This window comes from Salvelinus namaycush, chromosome 16, assembly GCF_016432855.1.
Source record: "Salvelinus namaycush isolate Seneca chromosome 16, SaNama_1.0, whole genome shotgun sequence".
NCBI classification, from domain to species: domain Eukaryota; kingdom Metazoa; phylum Chordata; class Actinopteri; order Salmoniformes; family Salmonidae; genus Salvelinus; species Salvelinus namaycush.
Genome location: NC_052322.1, coordinates 1498635 through 1518551, shown reverse-complemented (window position 1 = coordinate 1518551; position 19917 = coordinate 1498635). Strand labels below are relative to the sequence as shown.

The 19917-nt window shown below is 41.0% G+C and overlaps 2 protein-coding genes across 7 annotated transcripts; one reads left to right on the top strand and one right to left on the bottom strand.

The window, feature by feature from the left end:
- Positions 1-9350: 9350 nt before the first annotated feature.
- Positions 9351-14251, bottom strand: lyrm1 (LYR motif containing 1). Of its 3 annotated transcripts, none has more exons than XM_039010317.1 (5): positions 14200-14251; positions 11690-11847; positions 10060-10120; positions 9903-9934; positions 9351-9795 (listed from the first exon to the last, which is right to left on the bottom strand). In XM_039010317.1, the coding sequence occupies exons 2-5, from the start codon at positions 11840-11842 to the stop codon at positions 9679-9681; spliced, it is 363 nt and encodes a 120-aa protein (XP_038866245.1). In that variant the 5' UTR covers positions 11843-11847; positions 14200-14251; the 3' UTR covers positions 9351-9678. The 3 variants fall into 3 exon arrangements, with proteins under 3 accessions (XP_038866245.1, XP_038866242.1, XP_038866243.1); XM_039010314.1 differs by lacking the exon at positions 14200-14251 and adding an exon at positions 12818-12904; XM_039010315.1 differs by lacking the exon at positions 14200-14251 and adding an exon at positions 12684-12805.
- Positions 13284-19390, top strand: LOC120060893 (DCN1-like protein 3). 4 transcript variants are annotated; one of them, XM_039010313.1, is made up of 4 exons: positions 13284-13393; positions 14521-14694; positions 15230-15809; positions 17767-19390. In XM_039010313.1, the coding sequence occupies exons 3-4, from the start codon at positions 15340-15342 to the stop codon at positions 18311-18313; spliced, it is 1017 nt and encodes a 338-aa protein (XP_038866241.1). In that variant the 5' UTR covers positions 13284-13393; positions 14521-14694; positions 15230-15339; the 3' UTR covers positions 18314-19390. The 4 variants fall into 4 exon arrangements, with proteins under 4 accessions (XP_038866241.1, XP_038866239.1, XP_038866237.1 ...); XM_039010311.1 differs by having other exon boundaries at positions 13317-13486; XM_039010309.1 differs by having other exon boundaries at positions 13317-13688.
- Positions 19391-19917: the final 527 nt, after the last annotated feature.

Here is a 19917-nt window from a genome sequence, read left to right as displayed (position 1 = left end):
CAGCTTTTATTTCTTTCATCACATTCCCAGTGGGTCAGAAGTTTACATACACTCAATTAGTATTTGGTAGCATTGCCTTTAAATTGTTTAACTTGGGTCAAACGTTTCGGGTAGCCCTCCACAAGCTTCCCACAATAAGTTGAGTGAATTTTGGCCCATTCCTCCTGACAGAGCTGGTGTAACTGAGTCAGGTTTGTATGCCTCCTTGCTCGCACACACTTTTTCAGTTCTGCCCACAAATTTTCTATAGGATTGATGTCAGAGCTTTGTGATGGCCACTCCAATATCTTAACTTTGTTGTCCTTAAGCCATTTTGCCACAACTTTGGAAGTATGGTTGGGGTCATTGTCCATTTGGAAGACCCCATTTGCGACCAAGATTTAACTTCCTGACTGATGTCTTGAGATGTTGCTTCAATATATCCACATAATTTTCTTGCCTCGTGATGCCATCTATGTTGTGAAGTGCACCAGTCCCTCCTGCAGCAAAGCATCCCCACAACATGATGCTGCCACCCCCATGCTTCACGGTTGAGATGGTGTTCTTTGGCTCACAAGCCTTCCCCCTTTTCCTTCAAACATAACGATGGTCTTTATGGCCAAACAGTTCTATTTTGGTTTCATCAGACCAGAGGACATTTCTCTAAAAAGTATGATCTTTGTCCCCATGTGCAGTTGCAAACCGTAGTCTGGCATTTTTTATGGCAGTTTTGGAGCAGTGGCTTCTTCCTTGCTGAGCGGCCTTTCAGGTTGTTTCGATATAGGACTCGTTTTACTGTGGATATAGATACTTTTGTACTTGTTTCCTCCAGCATCTTCAGAAGGTCCTTTGCTGCTGTTCTGGGATTGAGTTGCACTTTTCGCACCAAAGTACGTTCATCTCTAGGAGACAGAACGCATCTCCTTCCTGAGCGGTACGACGGCTGCGTGGTCCCATTGAGTTTATACTTGCGTACTATTGTTTGTACAGATGAACGTGGTACCTTCAGGCGTCTGGAAGTTTCTTCCAAGGATGAACCAGACTTGTGGAGGTCTAAAAAAAAAAAATCTGAGGTCTTGGCTGATTGCTTTTGATTTTCCCATGATGTCAAGCAAAGAGGCACTGAGTTTGAAGGTAGGCCTTGAAATACATCCACAGGTATACCTCCAATTGACTCAAATGATGTCAATTAGCCTATTTATTATTAGCCTTCTAAAGCCATGACATCATTTTCTGGAATTTTCCAAGCTGTTTAAAGGCACAGTCAACTTAGTGTATGTAAACTTCTGACCCACTGGAATTGTGATACAGTGAATTATAAGTGAAATAATCTGTCTGTGAACAATTGTTGGAATAATTACTTGTGTCATGCACAAAGTAGATGTCCTAACCGACTTGCCAAAACTATAGTTTGTTTACAAGACATTTGTGGAGTGGTTGAAAAATGAGTTTTAATGACCAACATAAGTGTATGTAAACTTCCGATTTCAACCGATATATATATATTGTGTGTGTGTGTGTGTGTGTGTGTGTGTGTGTGTGTGTGTGTGTGTGTGTGTGTGTGTGTGTGTGTGTGTGTGTGTGTGTGTGTATATATATATACATATTAAAATCATACAGTGGCCTATAGCCCTATGCATGCAATGCCTGACGCATTTAGTGCTCAAATCTCTGACAGCTGAACCGTGAGGTGGACAATTGTTTTAGGAAAGCATATGCTACACATGCTATCATTTGAGGAGAGAGCAGTTATGAACTTGAAAATGTATTAATAAACCAATTAGGCTCATTTGGGTAGTCTTGATGCAACATTTTGAACAGAAATGCAAGGGTTCATTGGATCAGTCTAACACTTTGCACATACATTGCTGCCAGCTAGTGGCCAAAATCTTGCACCTGGGCTAGCGTAATACATTATGGCCTTTCTCTTCCATTTCAAAGATGATGGTACAAAAAAATTATAAAAAAACATTTTTTTCTTTGCATTATCTTTTACCAGATCTAATGTGTTATATTCTCCTACATTAATTTAACATTTCCACAAACTTCAAAGTGTTTCAAGAATATCCATATCCTTGCTTCAGGTCCTGAGCTACAGGCAGTTAGATTTGGATATGTCATTTTAGGCTAAAATTTAAAAAAAAAGGGCGATCCTATAAGCTACTGGGTCTGTTATACAGATATAGGCATGCAGAAGGAGGCTAATTTGTAACTTTTTATCCAAATATTTTTTTATAAAGATATCATATTGTTAGATTTTAGGAGTAACTCTGGTAGGCCTAAAACTTTCTTCCTCTCTCCTCAAGTTCAACTGTCGGAGTCAGTTCATATCATAGGTCTGCGGTATACACTGAGCGTACAAAACATTAGGAACACCTTCCTAATAATGAGTTGCACCCCCTTTTCCCCTCAGAACAGCCTCATTTTGTTCGGTCATGGAATCTACAAGGTGTCGAAAGCGTTCCAAAGGGATATTGGCCTATGTTGACTCCAATGCTTTGCACAGTTGTGTGAAGTTGGTTGGATGTCCTTTGGGTGGTGGACCATTCTTGATACACACAAGAAACGGTTGAGCGTGAAAACCCCAGCAGCATTGCAGTTCTTGACACACTCAAGCCAGTACGCCTGGCACCTACTACCATACCCTCAAGGGTTTTTCTTTATTTGTACTATTTTCTACATTGTAGAATAATAGTGAAGACATCGAAACTATGAAATAACATTCCTCATGAAGCTGGTTGAGAGAATGCCAAGAGTGTGCAAAGATGTCATCAAGACAAAGGGTGGCTATTTTGAAGAATCTAAAATATCAAATATATTTTGTTTTGTTTAACACTTTTCTCGTTACTACATGATTCCATATGTGTTTTTTCATAGTTTTGATGTCTTTACTATTATTCTAGAGGCGGAAGAAACGCACACTTATTTAGACGAGGTGCTGGCTAGCGGAGTATAACGGTTGAAAAATTAAAGGACAGCCGCACACTCTAGGAGCTCAGATGCAATAATTTAATAACCTAATAACCAACGTTTCGACAGACAAGCAGTCTTCATCAGGGTATAATGACAAACACTGCGAGGTGACTAGTTTATATGGTGTCAAAGGACACACACAGGTGTCTGTAATCAGAGTCCGGGTGTGGGCTGATATCATTGGTTAATTCTCAGATATAAAAAAAAACATACCAAAAACATGAAAGGATAGCATATGATCATAGATACAATTTGGCTACATAGGCCTACAAACATTTACAATAGCAAAATCACAATAATCACAAGAATGGCTTCAGATCAAAGTCTACGTTAAGACCGAAGGGAGCAAGGGTCTTTAAATTAAAGATCCAGGCAGCCTCTCGTATTAACAATAAATTGTTGAGGTCACCCCCTCTCCTATGGAGGGTGACATGTTCGATGTCGATATAACGTAGGGACGAAATCGAGTGGTTTGCTTCCAAAAAGTGAGCCGCAACTGGGTAAGTCGAGTTTTTGCACCTAATGGTGCTACGACGCACTGAGATTCGTACTTTTAATTTGCGCTTTGTTTTACCCCCATCATTTTTACAAGTTATACGGTAAGTAACTGCCTTAGTGGAGCACGTGATAACACCTTTGATTGGGATCTGTTTCCCTGTTAGGGTTGTTTGAAGGATCTACATTTTATAAGTGCCATTGCATTTGTAGTTTCAGCAATTACATTTGTTGTTTCCATCCAATAGGGGTGCAAATAGACGTTGTGCAGGGATATCTTGGGGTGGTAAATCAGAGTTTACCAGTTGATCTCTGAGTTTTCTGCCCCGCGAGAATACGACCAAGGGGGGGACTGAAAACACGTTACCGATACTGTCATCGGATCTTAGAACGTGCCAATGTTTGTGAACTGATTCCCTTAATTTGTTCAGAGCACTTTGAATACCGGGTAGTTAGAACACAATAATGTTTATTTTTGCGTGACTGTCCTTGAAAAAGATCATGTTTCGGTTTGTTTTGAATTTCCTCAATGGCAATATTAATCTGACCATTTTTGCACCCCCTCTCCTTGAAATGTCTTTGTCTCAGCCATATTTCTGTTGAAATCTGATGTGTTTTTTGCAAATTCTTTTGATTCGACAGAATTGGCTGTAGAGCAAATGTTTTTCAAGGGAAGCGGGTGACAACTATCAGCCCTCAACAAACTGTTATGATCAGTAGGTTTCCTGTAAAGATCAGTGTAGAAAATTTAGAAAATTGTCAAATAAAGAAAAACCCTTGAATGAGTAGGTGTGTCTAAACTTTTGATTGGTACTTTATATGTTTCCCCTTTCATCTTTATCTGGTGTTAGCTAGTTACTGGTTAGCTAGGTCTTCAGCCAGCAACTTTTTGGAAGGGAGCTTTTTACTATCCAAAACAAATACTGTATTATGGGTGATATTTTAGTAATTTAAAAGGCTATTTTACATGGGAATCAGAATGACTGTTCGAGACCTTTACTTCAACTTCAACATTTTCTATATTCCCCATTGCAAATTGTGTAGAATTGCAGGAAATGTACTTTAAAATGTACATTTTTCTCTCTGCTGTCAAGCTGGGGGCCACAACAACAAAACCGCTTGGTGGGGGGGCCCCCCAACCAAATCTCACTTAAGGCCCCCAAAAGGCTAGAGCCAGCCTTGGTGGCCACCTTCTTCTTTAAAGTTTTATGGCAGACTACACCTATTGACGTGTTGCTACCACCTACTGTACGGGGTATTGATATAAAAAAAATAATCCTTTGCGGGAAGTGGGGGGTGGGAACCAAGATATTACAAAAAACTAAAATAAATCAAACAACCTGGTGGCCTACCGCCTGTGTTCAGAGCAGCTGTCCTCGCAGGATCACTATGACTATGGTACAATGTGCGTCGTCAAATCAGTCCTGACTGCCGCAGTTAACTTAAAACTGACATACCCGGATAAGAACGAGTGTTCTGCTGCTCAGAGCTCTGATGGACATGGCCGAGTCAACATGGCCAAGTTTCTGGCCCAGGATGTGCCTCACTTTCAAGTAATGTTGCTTATGTTTCAGCATTCTTCAGCTTTGTCACACTTTTTGATTTGGTATATCTTATTAGGCAGTTTTTTACATGATTTCTCTAATCTAGGTAACCAAGGTTGTCATTGTCACACAGCAGTGTTACGTTTAACACTATTCTATTTGGGTCCATAATCTTCTGTCTTAAATTAAAACTTTGCGGTGTGTAAAGCCTTATTTGCATATTTCCCAGTGTGCTTTGCCTTTCGAGTGAAATGTAGAGTTACCACCAAGTACTATTTGTTAGTGACATAGACATGATTGTTGCATTTATTCATGTTCAGTGCTGTGACCTTCACCAAGTGAAATCCTATGCAAATATTTTATCATTCAAATGTAATTATTTACTACAATACATATTTCATAAGGCCACATCAGGCCTCAGTCACATTATGTTGTCTTGCTAAGAGTTTTTTTTTTAAATTCTTATTGGAATACAGACAGAATTCACCAGCAACCTCCATTTTGAATGACTGCTCGGGTTGGGAAAGGTGACACATAAAACTACCTAAAGAATATAAACTGGAACAACCATTTCAGTAATGGGTGTAATAAATCCAAGTAACAGATTGGATTAGTTTTTTTAAAAGTATGTCATATATATTAGAGTAGCATAAGAGTAATTAATCAATCAATCAATGTACATACAAAAACATACTAGATATTGAAACAAACAATTCTAAAAATCAACCTGCAATAGAGCATCCTGGGAAATATGATAATGATGGGTGTGGCTTTGGTTCAAATCTGGGTATTAATACCAATACTGGGGTTCTTTTACACCAATGAGTATTAATGTAAAACTTGGAGTTAATTTAACTCCTGAATCAACACTAGAAAAGTACAAAAAAATCAACAGTAAGTAATACTGGTCAATTTACTGTGCACCAATGTCATCATTATAAACATTTTATGCTTCTCCACAGAAGCGCATTCTGTCAGAGCTTTCTTAGCTTTTCACCTGCTTGTGCGCTAGTGCACATTTGAACTTGTCTGTCGTACGTCTCACACTTTCACAGATGACTGTATGCTGGCATTGTATCCAAGTTCTACAGCTGCACCATTGAGACCATCTTGACTGGCTGCATCACCGCTTGGTACGGCAAACGCACCGCCCTCGACCGCAAAGCGCTACAGACTGTGGTGCGAACAGCCCAGTACATCACGAAGGCCGAGCTCCCTGCCATCCAGGACCTTTACATCAGGAAGTGTCAGAAAAAGGCCCGAAAAATTGCCAAAGTCTCCAGCCACCCATGCCATAGACTGTTCACTCTGCTACCGTCCAGCAAACGGACCAAAAAGCTCTGAGACAGCTTTTTACCACCAAGCCATAAGACTGACAAATAGTTAATTAAATGGTTACCCGGACTATCTGCATTGACCCTATCTTGCACTGACTCTATGTACACTCACAACAATATACACTCAGTGGTCAGTTTATTAGGTACACCCATCTACTACCGGGTACTTTGCCTCCAGAACAGCCTGAATACTTTGGGGGCATGGAAACGTTGCTCAATTGATATCACGGGAAACGTTGCTCAATTGGTATCACGGGACCCGACGTGTGCCAGGAAAACATTCCTCACACCGTTACACCACCGCCACCAGTCTGTACCGTTGACATCTAGCAGTAGGGGTCCATTGGCTCATGCTGCTTACGTCAAATCCTGACTGTGTCATGCGTTCAGCATGACGCAACAGCAACCGTGATTCATCGGACCAGGCAATGTTTTTCCACTCCTCAATTGTCCAATGTTGGTGATTGCGTGCCCACTGGAGCTGCTTTTTCTTGTTTTTAGCTGAGAGGGAAACCCGGGGTGGTCGTCTGCTGCAATAGCCCATCTGTAACAAGGATCGACAAGTTGTGCGTTCCGAGATGCCGTTCTTCACAGCTCTGTTGTACTGCGCCGTTATTGGTCTGCTTATGGCCCGGCTGTTAGCTTGCACGCACGATTCTTGCCATTCTCCTTATACCTCTCTCCTCAACGAGCTGATTTCACCCACAGGACTGCCGCTGACTGGATGTTTTTTGTTTGTCGCACTATTCTTGGTAAACCTTAGACACTGTCATGCTTGAAAAGCCCAGAAGGGGGGCTGTTTCTGAGATCCTGGATCCGGCGTACCAAGCACCGGCGATCATATCACGCTCAAAGCCGCTTAAGTCACTCGTTTTGACAATTTTAACGTCCAATCGAACAGTAACTGAATGCCTCGATGCCTGTCTGCCTGCTTTATATAGCAAGCCACGGCCACGTGACTCACTGTCTGTATATATATACAGTGCCTTCAGAAAGTATTCATACACAGCCTGAATTCAAAATGTATTAATTCTATGTTTTTTCTCACCCATCTACACACACTACCTCAAAGACAAAGTGAAAACATGTTTTTAGAAATGTCCGTACAATTATTGGAAGTGTAATACAAAAATATCTAATTTAAATAATGATTCACACCCCTGAGTCAATACTTTGTAGAAGCACCTTTGCCAACGATTACAGCTGTGAGTCTCTGGGTAAGTCTAAGGGTAAAGTGCAACATTTGCCCATTTATTCTTTTCAAAATTCTTCAAGCTCTGTCAAATTGGTTGTTGGTCATTACTAGACAACCATTTTCAGGTCTTGCAATAGATTTAAGTAGATTTAAGTCCAAACTAACTCGGCGACTCAGGAACATTCACTGTCTTCTTAGTAGCAAATCCAATGTAGATTTGGCCTTGTGTTTTAGATTATTGTACTGCTGAAAGGTTAATTAATCTCCCAGTGTCTGGTGGAAAGCAGACTGAACCAGGTTTCCCTCTAGGATTTTTCCTGTACTTAGCTCCATTCATTTATTTTTTATCCTGAAAAACAATTACAAGCATACCCATAACATGATGCATCCACCGTTTTGCTTGAAAATATGGAGAGTGGTACTCTAATGTGATGTATTGGATTTGCCCCAAACATATCACTTTGTATTCAGGACAAAAACATAATCGCTTTGACACATATTTTGCAGTATTACTTTAGTGCCTTGTTGCAAACTGGGTGCATGCTTTGGAATATTTCTATTCTGTACAGGCTACCTTTTTTCAATCTGTCAATTAGGTTAGTATTGTGGAGTAACTACAATGTTGTGGAGCCATCCTCATTTTTCTCCTATCACAGCCATTAAACTATAACTTTTTTTAAATCAACATTGGCCTCATGGTGAAATCCGTAAGGGATTTCCTTCCTCTCCGGCAAACGTGGTTAGGAAGGACGCCTGTATCTTTGTAGTCACTGGGTGTATTGATACACCATCTAAAGTGTAATTAATAACTTCACCATGCTCAAAGGGATATTCAATGTCAGCTTTTTTTTTTTACCCGTCTACCGATAGGTGCCCTTGTTTGCAAGGCATTGGAAAACCTCCTTGGTCTTTGTGGTTGAATCGGTGTTTGAAATTGACTGCTCGACTGAGGGACCTTACAGATAATTGTGTGTGGGGTAGAGATGAGGTAGTCATTCAAAAATCATGTTAAGCACTATTATTGCACACAGAGTGAGTCCATGCAACTGACTTGTTCAGCAAATTTTTACTGCTTGACTTATTTAAGCTTGCCATTAACAAAGGGGTTGAATACTTATAGACTCAAGACATTTCAGCTTTTCATTTTGAATTAATTTGTAAAAATGTCAAACATCATTCCAATTTGATATTATGGGGTATTGTGTTTAGTGACAAAAACATCTCAATTGAATCCATTTTAAATTCAGGCTGTAACACAACAAAATGTGGAAAAAGTAAAGGGGTGTGAATACTTTCTGAAGGCACTGTAATCATTACATGACTTTAAAGGATAGGTCATTTAATGCAAACATACAGTAAGTAGGTTATAACTTTTCCATTGTATAAATTACATTATCACAATCGCTTGATTGCTCTACCAGTCTGTACAACAAAGGGAATTAGCCAGAACCAAGCATGACAGACAATGTTGATTTGCAGGTAGAATGATGCCCAATGAGCTTGCAAGGTTAAAGCGGGACGCAAGGTTCGATTGGCACTGCATTGTCCAATGAGGTTGTGGGGTGAAGCCATGCATGTACACAGCTCATGAACACTAGAGTTTTTTTTTTTAATTCTCTTTGTGCATGCTACAGAGGCTAGAGAACAATGATGTGATGGTGAAGTACAACATTTTCGGGACCACTTTTGGCTCGTGAGCGCTACCTTCAGAACTACTGGCTAAAAAGTATCGGAAAAGTACTGAGGAATCTAAGTATTTTTCTACCTGACAGATTTCATCTGACTTTTTATCTATTTATTGAAAGCATAAATGCAGAGGAGTGGTATTTATCAAAACTCAATTTATTGAAAGAATAAATACAGTCTAAACAATATCATACATATTTTTGGCTGACTATCTTATGTAAATGTCAGTCTTGTCTGTCCCATAACAGCTTTTGTCTGGAAATGCATGCATAAATATACTTGGTAAAGTATACTGTTGCACAGACATGATGGATTGGATATTTCAGTGCACATTGAAATGTGCTTGATGAACATTGATGTGCGTGATGAACATTGGATATAAACTACTTTGTGGTCATATGAACTCAACTCCTCCTGAGATCAGCCAGTGACAGTCTTCCTGTCCTTGGCAACATGAGTTAATCTAGTCTCAACTGTCTTCGTCATGTGACTGTAAGTAAACCGGCTTGGCCTGCTTCCTCATGCGTTGCTGTGCTTTCAGCTTCCTGCCTTTCTGGGTTGCCAGTCCCATTACAGGCAGGTAGAGCTGCAATTAAAGAACCAAAATAAAACCATTACATTAGACAATAGTGAAATGACACAATAGTTCCTGAGAGAGAAACATTTGTTCTGGTTTAGATGTCTGTCACTTACAGGTCTTGGATAGGGATTCCTGTAATGAAGACCTGCAAATTAGAGTGGGGAAAAATGTCACATTCTCACACCAAAGCATTTAAGTGTGAACAGTGTGTGAATTATCCAGATACATTGCTAAATTAAATCATTAAAAACGTCAGTCATTGACACTTACCAATTCCTATCCTTGCCTCACATTCGTCTATGCATTTCTTTATTTCAGTATGATCTGTCAGCTAAAAGGGATACACAGAACAACATAAAGAAGAATTTGAGCTACACCAGACAACCTTTAGGGATAGGAATGAGTAATAGAGTACTCAACGGACGTCAAATCTCGATCTTTAACCAAAGATCACATTTTTTTTCAAATACTGTAAAATTATTTGGTGGAATGAGCTTTGTGGCTACCTGAACCGGCAAGTTACATTTTGTCTTGAAGACAACGTTAATTTGCTTCGACTCCAGTGTTCAATTTGTACATGTGCATTTGCGGGGCACAACAAAAAAGAAACCAAGCCAAGCATCACACTGTTCTTCTCCATAAATTCCCTTTCCCCTCTGTCTCATTCATTCAGTTGCGTTCCGACCGTTCCCTCCACACACACAAAAGGCTTATTTCTCTCACAAATTTGTTTACATCCCTGTTAATGAGCATTTGCTAAAATAATCCATCCACGTGACAGGTGTGGCATAGAAAGAAGCTGATTAAAAGCTGATTAAAAGGCATGATCATTGCACAAGTGCACCTTGTGCTGGGGACAATAAAAGGCCACTAAAATGTGCAGTTTTGACACACAACACAATGACGCAGATGTCTCAAGTTTGTTTTGAGGGAGCGTGCAATTGGCATGCTGACTGGAGGAATGTCCACCAGAGCTGTTGCTTTAATTAACATAAGTTAACAGTGAGAGGACGTTTCTTTTTTTGCTGAGTTTATTTTCTTAAATCTTCTTGAACTGCACTGTTGGTTAAGGGCTTGTAAGTAAGCATTTCACGCTAAAGTCTACACGTGTTGTCTTCGGCACATGTGACAAATAAAGTTTGATTTGCTTCCTTTGTCAATTTGAGTGTTGGAGTGTGCCCCTGGCTATCCATGAATTTAAAAAACAAGAAAATTGTGCTGTCTGGCTTGCTTAATATAAGGAATTTGAAATAATTTATACTTCTACTTTTGATAATTAAGTATATCTTAGCAATTACATTTACTTTTGATACTCAAGTACATTTAAAAACAAATACTTTTAGACTTTTACTGAAGTAGTATTTTACTGGGTGACTTTTACTTGAGTCATTTTCTATAAAAGTATCTTTACTTTTACTCAAGTATGACAATTGGGTACTTTTTCCACCACTGCAAGTCATATTTATCTGCTTAGCTAGCTAGCTTGCTTGCTTAATGCATGCATGTCCGGGCACGTTGACACAAGACTTATTGTTAGTGAATTAACTAAACTAATATTTGCAACAGGAGTTTGATTTTGGTCACTGTCTCAATGAATCAATTTCTCAACAGTGCACCTTTCTGTTGGAGAATGAGCAAGCTTACTACTACTGCTGATTTTCCCAGCTAGACATTCCTCAGCATTGTGCAGTGCTGCTATGTAAAGGGACTATCGGCATAGCCGATAGAAGGGGATGGACTAGAAAAGGCCTATATCGGCCTGATATATGGTCTTGGACAATTATTGGTCGTTCCCCAAAAATGCTTTTTCCATTCGAGTACTTGAAAAAAATATATGAGAACAGTCAAATAATGTCAAATGCCTATCCCTACTATCTTTACCTATCCCTACTATCTTTACCTGCTGGTTCTGTCTGAAGAGGGTCTGGGCCTCCTGGACAATGTACAGTCTCTCGCTCTCAGTCTCTTGTGGGAGTGTGGACTGCCAGCCACGGGCGATCCGAAATACCCTCATATACAGTGACAGGACCTGATTACGTGTGGCTGACGTCATTTGGTCTAAAAACAATACAAAGCAGGGGATATAAAGAATATATGCAGGGAGTCAGACTGGGACCCTGTTTGAAATGATATAACCACTGATCAAACATCATTGGATAGTTGAAAATAAATATATATGGCCGTGGGTTAACTGCTTTGAATTATTACTGAAACAGAAGTAGGTTTACTGCAGGAAAGTGTGGGAAAATAATACATGTACGCGCATGTTTAAATAAACCACTAGGTGGCAATATAACATCGGACATTTTTTATTTTCATTGTAGCAGGGACTAGAATCACTAGATAGCTATCAGCTTAGTACAGTCCTTCACATACAGCCCATCCCTGGTGACATTGATCGTATGTACACTATAATTAAATGAACTGATTTTCAGAGTCAATTTAATTTTGATTAGCTCGCTGGGGTCTGCATCACGCTGATAAACATGGGCTAACGTGAGCAAGCAGGGTGACTTTTTTATGGGAGAATGTGCTGCTCGGTTTCCTTAACCATAATAAGGATAAATAAAAACTATTTTACCTCAAATCTAATTGTGCTAATGGCAAATGTCATATTCATAAACGTAAATTCACTAATAAAAAAACACTTCCGTGTTTTCTGTAAGGAATTCGAGCAGTACATTCGAGCAGACTATTCAACATTCTTCTAAGAAGAGCTGTTAAAACAATCAATATGTGTGTTTCTTTTAATGTTTTTGTATAATATGTCATTTGTTGTAGCCCCTAGCATATGTTATCATTATCTATTTGTATACTTCTTGTATGCATACTGGTTTTTCTACATAAAAAAAATACATTTAAAAAAGAGCTAGCAGGGTGACAAGCCAATATACCTGGCTAATGATGACATGCTTATCTTTAATGTAATCTAGGACAGGAATATCTAACGGTGTATGTCAACATTACAATAACATGAATTCCTAATGCTGACTTGCAAAATAGTCGTATTATGAATTACTTGACCTACCTGCTATGCTGTGAGCATTTTAGTCAACATGTCGCATAGAGATGACGATTATACTGACGTAATTTGATTAACGCGTTCGCAGCAATCAGTGTGTTGCAAAGTCGCTACGAAACAATTTCATTTTTTATTTAACCTTTATTTGACTAGGCAAGTACACCTTCTTATTTACAATTACGGCCAAACCCGGACGACGCTGGGCCATTTGTGCGCCGCCCTATGGGACTCTCAATCACGGCCGGTTGTGATACAGCCTGGAATCGAACCAGGGTCTGTAGTGACGCCTCTATCACAAACATGTAGTGTCTTAGACCGCTGCACCACTCGGGAGCTCAAAAGTCCAAATGTAAATTCAACCCCAAAGAGGATATTACATAATGTTGATTACTGTTCGTTTGAATTTTTGCCAGCCACTTCAATGTTTAACTAAATCTAAACAGGGGAGCCCATCCTTATCCATTGTAGATCAGTGGTTATCATAGCTTTCTAGATGTCTCGCTGGTGGGGTGCTCTGCGGGGAGGAAGTGATGCAGGGAAAATTCCCTTAATATCCACATAAGGGCGAAACACAAAGAATCTGTAAGCCTTTCGTACTGGTTCATCTGAGTTGTTTGATTTAGCAGTCAATTTAAAGTAGAAGTCAGTCGTTTAGGGCGGTTGTTTGCAAACCAGGTGCGTTCTTATCAGGCAAAAGTCAACTGAAACGCTCGGTTTTGTTTATGATACTGACTAGCTAACGTTAGCTAGCTTTTTAGCTATGTGGGGATGTTTGTTTGTGTCGTGTCCTAAGCTAGCAAGCTAACGTTTTGTTTTACTAGCTAATGTTATTGGAGTGATGTACGCGATTTTCTAGACAATCATTTCTTTTTAAAAGGTACGTTTGTTGTTCACTATCTAAACAAGTTTATAGCTATGGCATGCTAGCTAGCTAACGTTATCTGTAAAGTTAGCGCTCTAGCTACATGATGACGTGCTAGTTAGACAGCCACTAGCTAGTGTATGATGGCGGCGAAGTATAACAAGCCACGAACGAAGCTATATTTTGTCATGGAATTCAGCTACTGAAGTTGTTAGACAGTCATGTTGATTAGGGCAGTATGTTGTTAGTTGGTCAAACTAAAAGACGCAACTAGCCAACGCCGCGTTCAGATGAGTTTACGTTAGCTAGACTAGCTAGTTTAGATTCTTTCTGGCAGTGTTATTTTGATAAATGGGTTGCTAACTAAATAGTTACGTAGATAGCTATGTTAACTAGATATTCCCCTCAGTATTGAAATGGTAGATGTGTTCCTATTCAGCTAGCTAAAACAATCATCTCCATTTGCCATAATAGAATGGGGTGAACGTAATTGAAAGCACTGCAAGCTTTCAGGAGGTGTTTTTACCTGTACATGTCCACGGGGAACTAGATCGGAAGTTCCATTCCTCATGAATAGTTTCAATAGCTAAATGTGATCAGGGGCGGTTCTCTAGTAGCTAAATGTGTCATCGTCAAATCATGAGAAATTGCTAGGTGGCTTATGAATCTTGCGACAGCTGGAAGCTATCATGAATTTCTCATGAGTCACAGAATATTTCAAATGTATATAATTAAAAGCTCCCACAAAGGAGAAGGCTTAGGCATATTTGTTGCTATAGTTTGCTGTCGGAATACCCTTCTACGTAGTAACTGACTGCTTTCTCGATCTCAAATTACAAATTCACAGCAAGTAAACAAACTGAATCTACACGTGGGAGAACAACACCCCTGTATGACATTATGCTTATGGTGACAAGATGGTGTATGTCATTCAGCGGTGCGGATGTCAAGGTCACTACAATGGAGCAGAAAAAGATGACACCTTCATCTAGAGTGGTCAATGCATTCTGAGGAAGTGTCTGTAAGTATTTATCAGCACCAACCCATTTCTTGCTCTATCTCCGAACTATTCTGGTAGGGTATTGTGTAGGCTAGTAGTATGTATGAGCCGGACCACTTCTAATTGTTTTATCTTGTGGTTTCTATGGTTAAAAACATCTTGTTGTCTCTAAGTATTTTAGTCTGTGTTTCTATGATAACCCATGCTGTATAAGGCTCCTCTCTATAAGTGTTTCGTACTTATACAGCCCTCCAGTTTGATTTGGACCCCCCCCCCCTCCTCTCCATGGTACAGTACCAGCTTCTATGGTACCAGGGCCAGGCTTCAAAAAGCTGCCAGGCACTCCACCTTTCTTCGTTGGTGGTGATGTAGCCTACTGTATGATCTTCATATGTTTTTCTAACTTTAGCATTTAGTGGTCATTTTCTCTAGTAATTATTACCTCAGTGTTGTGGCTTTTGACCCTTTGTGACTCGCAGCTTTGTTGATCCAGTGATTCATTGTCACTGTTATTGCTGACTCTGTGTGACTGTGTTGGACTCCTCCTCTGTCTCAGGGCCCAAGGGCATGTTGAGACATCTCACCAGGCCAGAGCAGAGGCGTCTAGGTGGGGCAGGCAGGGCCTGAAGGAGGGGAGGACAGACCGTGAGGACCAAAGAGAGCGACATGGGCCAGTGTGTCACCAAGTGTAAGAACCCATCGTCCTCGCTCGGCAGCAAGAGTGGCGACAAAGAGCCTGGGTCCAAGTCCCACCACAAGAAATGCGGGGGCACGGGAGGCAGTGGGGGAGGAGGGCACAAGGACGAGCCCAGTGCCCTGAGCAGGAAGGCCTCCAGTGAGCTCATGTTCAATGGCACTAAGAATGCCTTGGAGGTTACCGTGGAGACCACGGTAATCCCCACATCGGCCATGATGTGGGAACTGAGGAATGAGGAGCACTCGGTGGCAGACCGGGAGGGGCCGTCCTTGCTGCGCATCGAGGAGCTTTTCTGCTGCTACAAGGACCCGCAGGAGGAGTCTATCTTGGAGGAGGGCATGGAGAGGTTCTGCAATGACCTGTACGTGGACCCCGCCGAGTTCCGTGTGCTGGTCCTCGCTTGGAAGTTTCAGGCGGCCACCATGTGCAAGTTTACAAGGTGAGAGACGGGTTGTGAAGGGGTAGGGATAAGACAAAGAAAACACTACATCAATGTGTTGTTGCCTGATATTCAGAGAATATGTTCTGAGAAGATTCTTCAAGTCAAGTATTGGTCCAAAAGAGACCATATTAGCTCATAATGGCTGATGCTAAACTCTGATCAAATTCAAAAATGTCTACTGCTGCCCTGCACTGTCTGTTTTAGGCTAATTTCCTGTTACTGTGCAGTGTTTCAATTAACATTGTTCTGGCTGGCCACCCCACTCCACCCCCCACTCGTTTCAGCAGCTCTGTAGCTCACACTTTCTATAGTTGACAGGTAGGGGGCACAAATAGAATCGGTCTCTGGCTCTGACACTGCACTCTGTAATGAGTGGTTGAGATGAGTATGGAGTGGACAGTGTGTCTTTCTGATTTCTGATTGTCTATCCCTCAGATGATTTTTGTCTCATCAATTGTCATGTAATGTTGTACCTAGTCTGAAAATTGGACCTATTACGATCATTTTCTCATCTGAGCTACCTAGAGCCAGAAACTTTGAAAGTTTTACTGTGGCTTTGCTGTTCACACCAGGTCGGATTTAATGTCTGCAGTATAAAATGGGGTGGGGAAGAAAGGCATATCAGAGGACATATCTGGCCAGGGTGTCATGTGCTGAAGCGACAGAAGCGCAATATGGCAGGGTGACAGGATGTGGTCAAGTTTATCTCAGGGGGCATCTTGCCCTTTCTCTCCCTGTGCTGTAAAGTGTCCGGGCCTGCTACACGTTATCTTACTGAAAAAGAGTTGAGAGACCAAGAAGGCACAGTTATTTCCTTGCTTACTTTACCTGACTTGTTTATGCTGAGGCCTAGGTGATGGTAAGAGTTTCTCAACTGAGCTTATTGACTTGAAATTGCCCCAGGTTGTCACTGACAGGTTTTTCTCCATAAGGCTTATTGCCTGATTCAAAGATTGACATTATGTTGCAGCAGGGTTATTAAAGTTTTGTTTTTATATTAATTTTATTTCTATTAAAGTTTAGTTTGTTAGTTTTCAGACCTGATTTGCTAGTTTTATTTCGTAAAAATATTTCTATATAGTTTTTATATTATTTAGTTGCAGTTATAGTTTTGGTGTTGGACAGAAAGCATGTGTGGAGGCTCAGAACTATTTGTGTCAGATTTTTTTGTTATTGTGTTTTTTGGGATGTTCCCACATAGTGCCATGGCTTCATGGAACTCTATTCCACATCAGGTAACTGACTGCAAGCAGTAGGAAATTAGGATAAACGGATAAAAGTACTCCTTATAGAACAGCGAGGACTGTGAAGAGACAGACACACATACGCCTGCCTTGGCAGCAGCTAATGGGGATCCTTAATAAATACAAAATCTACAGAGAAGGCAATAATGCAAAAGGTGATCGGTCAGGTCATAGGTTAGGTTGAAATTATAAAGTCAATCTCAATGTGACTTGGATTCAAAAGGAATAGCGCCAAGACTGGTGCAAAAAAATATGGGGGAAGCAAACTCTCGCCCATGCTTACACCAATCCAATGCTTTTTAACTTTAGTAGTACATGTAAGAAGAATCAAGTTAGCTACTTAGGCAATCCCCCCCCCCCCCCCCCCCCTGTTAGCTAGTGATAGTGACGCACTAAGTAGACCTATTTGAAACAACACCGTCTTCTGGCAGCATTTACCAGCCAGATTCTGTAGCTTGGATCGCTTGAAAACCCTTTTCGATTTTTTGTTGTTGTGCCAAAGTTTACAATAAAACTAAACAAAAAAGTTTACAATTAAACTAAACAATTCATGATGATTTTATTTAGTTTGAGTCAAATATAGTTTCAGTGTTGTTAATTATTTCATTTAAGTTGTCTAAATAGTTTTTTCGTGATTCATTTTCTTTTTTTATAATAACCTTGTGTTGTGGTCTATAACGCAGCCCTGTTTTTCTCCGCCCTGTCTATAGGAAGGAGTTTGTAGACGGATGCAGGGCGATCAAGGCGGACAGTCTCGAGGGCATCTGCTCCCGGTTCCCCTTCATGCTGCTGGAGGCGCAGGGCGAGGAGAACTTCAAGGAGCTGTACCGCTTCACCTTCCAGTTCGGCCTGGACGCTGAGGAAGGCCAGCGCTCACTGCAGCGTGACATTGCCATTGCGCTGTGGCGCCTGGTCTTCACGCAGGACACGCCAGCCATCCTCGAGCACTGGCTGGACTTCCTGGGCGAGAACCCGTCAGGTGTGCGGGGCATCTCGCGGGACACCTGGAACATGTTCCTCAACTTCACACAGGCCATCGGGCCAGACCTGAGCAACTACAGCGAGGACGAGGCCTGGCCAAGCCTCTTTGACACCTTTGTAGAGTGGGAGATGGAGCGCAGGAGAAAGGAAGAGCAGTTAAAGAGGGCAGAGGAGGAGGACAGGGGATGCACTGAGACTGATGAGAGCTCTCCCTCCAGCACAGACAGACTTGAAACAGAGGGCGGACGGGGCTCACAGACCTGGGGGGGGCACTGACTACAGGACTATAGAATTCTGGGAAGGGAGGTTGGGGTGGGCGTAGTCTGACCTATAAGTGAACTGTACATCTGTGAATCAATGGATGACAAATTGGTATTACCATTACTGTTATTCCTCTCTCTCCTTTTCTGTTGGGGTGGGCTGGGATTCGCTTACACCCTGCTTTATTTCTGGTTAATGAAAGGGCTCAAATAACTATTGTTTTAGCACTTCTATTTAAGTTATTTGTTTTATTTTATTTTTCTTGAATGTGTGTTTTTGGTCATTTGGACATGTGGTCCATTTTAATCTTTCCCCACCCTTCCTAAACTCACAAAGAAAGCTCAGTAAAAAAGGTTGCTTTAAAAGCCAGGTGCCAGAAAGCCATACCCCTTCCCAAGTCTCATATTTTTACAGCTTACATTGACCTGGAAACACTGGTGATTTGACCTCTCACCCAAAGACGCAGGCCTAATTAAATTCTCATATTACATTAAGGGAAATCTAGTTGTCCGCAATTAACACCTTATTACCAGAGCCTGAGCTTTACCTTTTGGGGTCAGTGAAATCAACTTGATTTTAATTTTAATTTTGGAACAATATTTGAGTGTGGATGATTTGGGTTGCGTTTTGAAATGTGGACTATTTAAAGGGTTCTATTCTTGGCCTATCTATCTATTGCCTGTAGTTGTGATGGCCAACCATGATTTGTTCAAAGATGTGGTCGTACTCGAGTGTGCATAATGTCCTAAGACTAAACATTTATTTGACAGTGACAATACCAATTACTTCCTAGACTTTTTATTTTATTTATCTAAATTAAAAAGTGTTTAGGCTATATACAGTGCATTTGGAAACTATTCAGACCCCTTCACTTTTTCCACATTTTGTTACATTTTGCCTTATCCTACAATGGATTAAGTTCATTTTTGTCCTCATAATGACAAAGCGAAAAACGTTGTAGAAATTTTAGCAATTTGATTACAAATAAACAAATGCCTTATTTACATAAGTATTCAGACCCTTTGCTATGAGACTCGAAATTGAGCTCAGGTGCGTCCTGTTTCCATTGATCATCCTTGAGGTGGTTCTACAACTTGATTGGAGTCCACCTGTGGTAAATTCAATTGATTGGTCATGATTTGGTAAGGCACACACCTGTCTATATAAGGTCCCACAGTTGACAGTGCATGTCAGAGCAAACACTAAGCCATGAGGTTGAAGGAATTGTCCATAGAGCTCCGAGAAAGGATTGTGTCGGCACAGATCTGGAGAAGGGTACCAAAACATGTTTGCAGCATTGAAGGTCCCCAAGAACAGTGGCCTACATCATTCTTAAATGGAACAAGTTTGGAACCACCAAGACTTCCTAGAGCTGGCTGCCATGCCAAACTGAACACTTGGAGGAGAAGGGCCTTGGTCAGGGAGGTGACCAAGAACCCAATGGTCACTCTGACAGAGCTCTAAAGTTCCTCTGTGGAGATGGGAGAATCCTTCCAGAAGGAAGCACACAACCACGACAATGCAGGAGTTGCTTTGGGACAAGGCTCTGAATGTCCTTGAGTGGCCCAGCCAGAGCCTGGACTTGAAACCGATCGAACATCTCTGGAGAGACCTGAAAA

Excerpts from the sequence above, each read along its gene's own strand:
- lyrm1 (XM_039010317.1), bottom strand. The coding sequence starts at position 11,842 with ATGACGTCAGCCACACGTAATCAGGTCCTGTCACTGTATATGAGGGTA. Across the intron at positions 9,935-10,059 it reads TGAGGCAAGGATAGGAATTG|GTCTTCATTACAGGAATCCC; the intron begins GTAAGTGTCAAT and ends TCTAATTTGCAG. Across the intron at positions 9,796-9,902 it reads GGAATCCCTATCCAAGACCT|CTCTACCTGCCTGTAATGGG; the intron begins GTAAGTGACAGA and ends CTTTAATTGCAG.
- LOC120060893 (XM_039010313.1), top strand. The coding sequence starts at position 15,340 with ATGGGCCAGTGTGTCACCAAGTGTAAGAACCCATCGTCCTCGCTCGGC. Across the intron at positions 15,810-17,766 it reads ACCATGTGCAAGTTTACAAG|GAAGGAGTTTGTAGACGGAT; the intron begins GTGAGAGACGGG and ends CCCTGTCTATAG.